The sequence below is a fragment of the Mandrillus leucophaeus genome, unplaced genomic scaffold (assembly GCF_000951045.1).
Source record: "Mandrillus leucophaeus isolate KB7577 unplaced genomic scaffold, Mleu.le_1.0 Scaffold151, whole genome shotgun sequence".
In the NCBI taxonomy this organism is placed as follows: domain Eukaryota; kingdom Metazoa; phylum Chordata; class Mammalia; order Primates; family Cercopithecidae; genus Mandrillus; species Mandrillus leucophaeus.
In genome coordinates, this window is record NW_012101488.1 from 1,481,448 (window position 1) to 1,487,454 (window position 6,007).

At 51.7% G+C, this 6,007-nt stretch overlaps 1 protein-coding gene across 1 annotated transcript in view; it reads right to left on the reverse strand.

The window, feature by feature from the left end:
* The window catches only part of EML2 (echinoderm microtubule associated protein like 2), a 67,369-nt gene that overhangs the window by 53,227 nt on the left and 8,135 nt on the right, over nucleotides 1-6,007 (reverse strand). The window contains exons 4-6 of the mRNA XM_011975114.1: nucleotides 2,871-3,020; nucleotides 972-1,041; nucleotides 763-873 (exon numbers count right to left, since the gene is read on the reverse strand). Coding sequence (XP_011830504.1) covers nucleotides 763-873; nucleotides 972-1,041; nucleotides 2,871-3,020 — 331 coding nt within the window. The remainder of the gene's footprint in view (nucleotides 1-762; nucleotides 874-971; nucleotides 1,042-2,870; nucleotides 3,021-6,007) is intronic.

Consider the following 6,007-nt stretch of genomic DNA (forward strand, 5'->3'; position numbering starts at 1 on the left):
AGCCAGGCTGGTCTCAAACTCCTGACCTTGTGATCCACCGGCCTTGGCCTCCCAAAGTGCTAGGATTACAGGCGTGAGCCACCATATCTGTCCTTTTTTTTTTTTGAGACGGAGTCTCGCTCTGTTGCCCAGGCTGGAGTTCAGTGGCATGATCTTGGCTCACTGCAACCTCCCCCTCCCGGGTTCAAGCTCCTGCCTCAGCCTCCCAAGTAGCTGGGACTACAGGCGCCCGCCACCACATCAGGCTAATTTTTGTATTTTTTTGGTAGAGACGGGTTTCACTATGTTGGCTAGGCTGGTCTCAAACTCCTGACTTCAAATGATCCTCCCACCTCAGCCTCCCAAAATGCTGGGATTATAGGCATAAGCCACCATGCCCAGCCAAAATATGATTTTTTTACAAAAAAGCCCACAATCACACACTTGGATGTTGTGCTGCTGTCATTGCTCTCCAAATTCCTAAAGGCTTACTCTCGCTTTCTGTACTTATCTCTGCCCGGACATGCCAAAACCCGCCTGCAAATGGGCAAGGAGCAGCTGGGCCCTAGGTACTGGGTTTAAAAATGCCTGAGAGAGCTGGCCAGGCACGGTAATTCACCCGCCCCTTGGAATGAGGCCACGCCCTCATTGTGACGTCACAGAGGCGGGCCACGCCTCCAGTAGAATTCCTAGCTCTTAACTCAAGGGACGCGTGAAAAGGTGCGGGCACTTGCCCTCCTTTTGGGGGCGAGGGGGCGGGGTTAGGGTGGGCGAAGGACTTACAGATTTGGAGAAGCCTACACAGCACACGGCTCTGTCAAACACCCCCAAGCCCAGCACGTGTAAGGTGGAGAGGGAAACTGAGTCCCAGATGCGCACGTGGGGTGGCAGCGGCTGCAGGGAAGAGAGGCTTGTTATCTTGAGGGGACCAGCTGCTTGTCCCCCACAACTGCGTCCTGCACTCTTTTCGGCTTTCCCCTCCCTTCCATTACCTTCCCTTCCTTAGTGGTGCCCGCCACCTGTCCCGTGGCGATGGTGACCATATCCGGGTGGATGGCCAAGCTGCAGAAAGGGACAGACAGACCAAGGCTCAGTGGGAAAGAGGAGGCCCAGGACATTCATTCCACAAATTGGCTGGTTCAGTTTAGTCAATAAACGTGTATTTAGTCCATTAATAGCCGTAAGCGGATGCCCTCCGGGTACGCTGGCTCAGCAGCAAGACTTAGGCCTGGGGTCTGTAACTCAAACGCCAGCAGGACGCAGGTCTGTACTTCAAATAGCGGCCAGGAGAGCACACTGATTTAAGGGGGATTACACCACCCAGCTCCAACCACGAGGAATTGTCTGGAATGCCTATTCAGTTTTTTTGTTTTTGTTTTTGTTTTTTAGAGACGGAGTCTCCCAGCACTTTGGGAGGCCAAGGCGGGCGGATCACCTGAGGTCAGGACTTCAAGATCTGCCTGGCCAACATGGGGAAACCCTGTCTCTACTAAAAGTACAAAAATTAGCGGGGCGTGGTGGCGGGCACCTGTAGTTCCAGCTACTCAGGAGGCTGAGGCAGGAGAATCGCTTGAACCGAGAAGGCAGAGGTTGCAATGAGTGGAGATAGTGCCACTAGACTCCAGCCTGGGAGACGGAGTGAGACTAGTTCTCAAAAAAAAAAAAAAGATGGAGTCTCGCTCTGTCTCCCAGGCTAGAGTGCAGTGGCAGGATCATAGCTGACTGCAGCCTCCAACCCCTGGGCTTCAGCGATCCTTCCGCCTTGGCCTCCCAAAGTGCTGGTTTTACAGGTGTGAGCCACCTCGCTGCCCAGATTTTCTTTTCTTTTCTTTTTGAGACAGAGTCTCGCTCTGTCGCCCAGGCTGGAGTGCAGTGGCCGGATCTCAGCTCACTGCAAGCTCCGCCTCCTGGGTTTACGCCATTCTCCTGCCTCAGCCTCCCGAGTAGCTGGGACTACAGGCGCCCATCACCACGTCCGGCTAGTTTTTTGTATTGTGTGATTTTAGTAGAGACGGGGTTTCACCGTGTTAGCCAAGATGGTCCCGATCTCCTGACCTCGTGATCCACCCGCCTCGGCCTCCCAAAGTGCTAGGATTACAGGTGTGAGCCACTGGGCCCAGCCCCAGATTTTCAAAAGAAGGGAAAGATCCAGGAATTGAGTGAATTCACTGTCTGAATTTTTTCTGAGATAAGGCTTGCTCTTTCACCCAGGCTGGAGTGCAGTGGCTCAGATCTCGGCTCACTGCAAGCTCTGCCTCCTGGGGTCACGCCATTGTCCTGCCTCAGTCTCCCGAGCAGCTGGGACTACAGGTGCCCGCCACCATGCCTGGCTAATTTTTTTGTGTGATTTTAGTAGAGACGGGGTTTCACCGTGTTAGCCAAGATGGTCCCGATCTCCTGACCTCGTGATCCACCCGCCTCGGCCTCCCAAAGTGCTAGGATTACAGGTGTGAGCCACTGGGCCCAGCCCCAGATTTTCAAAAGAAGGGAAAGATCCAGGAATTGAGTGAATTCACTGTCTGAATTTTTTCTGAGATAAGGCTTGCTCTTTCACCCAGGCTGGAGTGCAGTGGCTCAATCACAGCTCACTGCAGCCTCGACCTCCTGAGTTCAAATGATCCTCTCGCTTCAGCCTCCCGAGTAGCTGGGACCACAGGGGCTCACCACCACACCCAACTAAAACATCTGAAATATTGAAATACTGATATTCAATCCACATTTTCCCACTGAATTCAGCCTGAGGGCAGCTGGTGGCTTTGGAGAGGGAGCAAAGTCTTGGCCTCGCCCCAAACCCCACAGGGCGGCAATGTGAAAAGAGGCCTAGAGAGGCAGGGGCTGGAGCTCCACCTCCGGCCACAGCTCCCTCCCGTCCCCTCCCTCCCACATCTCACCATTTGATGTCATCGTTGTGTCCCAGGTAGTGTCGCTGCCTCTGCTCCTCCACGCTGTATAGCACAGCCACGGAGGCCACAAAGTACACTATCTCCCCGGTGGGCAGCAAATAAAGATTGGCCCGGCAGTCTCGGCCACGGTAGCCATAGCTGGAGCCACCCAGGGGTCGGTTAAGGAATGTGTCTTTTTGTTCTTGTTGTTTGTTTTCTTTTTATTTATTTATTTTTTTCTTTTTTCTTGAAAAGTGGCACAATCTCAGCTCATTGCAACCTCCGACTCCCTGGTTCAAGCGATTCTCCTGCCTCAGCCTCCTGAGTATCTGGGATTACAGACACACGCCACCAAGCGCAGCTAATTTTTATATTTTTAGTAGAGACGGGGTTTCCCCATGTTGGCCAGGATGGTCTCGATCTGCTGACCTCATGATGTGCCCGCCTCGGCCTCCCAAAGTGCTGGGATTACAGGTGTGCGCCACCACACCCGGCCTGTTTTGATTTTTTAAGATGGAGTCTGTCGCCCAGGCTGGAGTGCAGTGGCATGATCCCAGCTCACTGCAACCTCCGCCTCCCGGGTTCAAGCAATTTTCCTGTCTCAGCCTCCCAAGTAGCTGGGACTACAGGCACATGCCACCATGCCAGGCTAATTTTTGTATTTTTAATAGAGATGGAGTTTTACCATATTGGTCAGGGTGGTCTCCAACTCCTGACCTCAGGTGATCCACCCACCTTGGTTTCCCAAAGTGCTGGAATTAGAGGCATGAGCCACTGGCGCACGGCCAAGGAATGTATTTTGCATCACACACACTGGCTGAGGACCAGACTCAACAAGCTCATTGGAATGAGGTTTTTCCGTTTCCACTCTCACCCCTGTAGTGGGCCTCCCACTCCAAAAAAAACATATCTGTTTCCTTTGTTTTTTTGATATGGAGTTTCATTCTTGTTGCCCAGCCTGGAGGGCAATGGCATGGTCTCGGCTCACGGCAACCTCCGCCTTCTGGGTTCAAGAGATTCTCCTGCCTCAGCCTCCCAAGTAGCTGGGATTACAGGTATGCGCCACCATGACTGCCTAATTTTGTATTTTTAGTAGAGACAGTATTTCTCCATATTGGTCAGGCTGGTCTCGAACTCCTGACCTCAGGTGATCCGCCCGCCTCGGCCTCCCAAAGTGCTGGGATTCTAGGTGTGAGCCACTGAGCCCAGCCTGTGTCTGTTTCTTAATCCCCTCAACTTGCAAATGTGACCTTACAAGGAAAATGGGTCTTTGCAGATATAATTATAGATCTCAAGATGAGATCATCCTGGATTATCAGAGTGACCCCTAAATCCGATCACAAGTGTCCTTATAAACGACAGAAGAGGCAACCTCAATCTGCTGGGCTTAAGTGATCCTCCTGCCTCCGCTTCCCAAATAGGTGAGACTACAGGCATGCACCACCATGCCCAGCTAATTTTTTATATATTTTTTGTAAAGATGCAGTCTCGCCATGTTGCCCAGGCTGGTCTCAAACTCCTGGGCTCAAGCAATCCACTTGTCTTGGCCTCCTAAAGTGCTGGGATTATAGGCATGAGCCACTACACCCAGCCTGCCTGGCTAATTTTTAAAAAAATTGTTGTAGAGATGGGATCTCGCTTTGCTGCCCAGGCTGATAGTTATCTGGTTTATTTGTTAACTGCTCATATTCCCCGATAAGACTGTGAGTTCCATGGTGGCTGAGATTGGGCTGTTCTTTTCATTTCTGTATCTCCTCCTCCAGGAAGCCCTCCATGACCCCAGGCTGGGTCAGCCCCATCCCTGTGGATTCCCCATCCCAGCCTTGCACACTCTGGGTTGTCACTCTCAACGAGTCTGTTCCCATGCTAGACTGTATGCCCCAGGAGGGCAGGTGGATGCTGTCATGGTCAGCACTGGGTCCCCAGCCCTATGTCACAGATGTTCAGAAAATATCTGAATGGGCCAAACACGGTGGCTCACGCCTGTAATCTCAGCACTTTGGGAGGCCGAGGCAGGTGCATCACTTGAGGTCAGGAGTCCGAGACCAGCCTGGCCAACATGGAGAAACCCTGTCTTGACTTAAAAAAAAAAAACACAAAAAAAATTAGCCAGGCATGGTGGCGCATGCCACCCAGCTGCTCGGGTGGCTGAGGCAGGAGAATGGCTTGAACCCAGGAGGTGGAGATTGTAGTGAGCCAAGATCGTGCCACTGCACTCCAGCCTGGCTGTCTCAAAAACAAGAAAATATCCGAATGATTGTCAGTACACATATACCCTGACCCAGTGGAAACTGCTCTGCCCTGCAGTCACTGCAGAGGGGAGCAATCTGAGATCTACGCTTTTGCAGTCTCAGCCACCTCTCATCAGATGTTTATCAAGCCCCACTGGCAGGACATTCGGGACAGACTCCAGGGGATGTTTCCAGCTGCCTCGATAAGGCTCTGGGCTCCCAGAAGGCCAGGCCGTTTCACCAACCACCCTGTCTCCTCCAAAGAGTAAACCAAGGCTCAGAGAGAAGCAGACACGGACCGGATTCCTGGGGTGTGGACTCCAAGCTCAGTAGGCTTTTAGGAAAAAGTTTGAGTCCCAGAATCAGGATTCTTGTCCCTATCTATAATCTCAGTTTCCGTATCTGGAAAGGGGGGTATAATAATTTCCAAACTGTAGGCCTCGGAGAGCTCTCGGAGGCCACTAGTTGTAAAAAAACACATTCATACCTGGAATAACTTAGAACAGTGTCTGTCACATAGTAAGTGCTTGAGTTATTATTATTTTGAATTTTTTGTTTTGTTTTGTTTTGTTTTTGAGACAGGGTCTCACTCTGTTGTCCAGGCTGGAGTGCAATGGTACAATCATGGCTCACTGCAACCTCGACCTCCCAGGCTCAAGTGATCCTCCCACCTTAGCCTCCAGAGTAGCTGGGAATCACAGGAGCATGCCAGCATGTCTGTCTATTTTTTTTTTTTTTTTTTGAGATGGAGTTTTGCTCTTGTGGCCCAGGCCGGAGAGCAATGGGGCAATCTCGGCTCACTGTAACCTCTGCCTCCTGGGTTCAAGCGATTCTCCTGTCTCAGTCTCCCGAGTAGCTGGGTTTACAGGCACATGCAACCACGCTCGGCTAATTTTTTTGTTTGTTTGTTTGTTT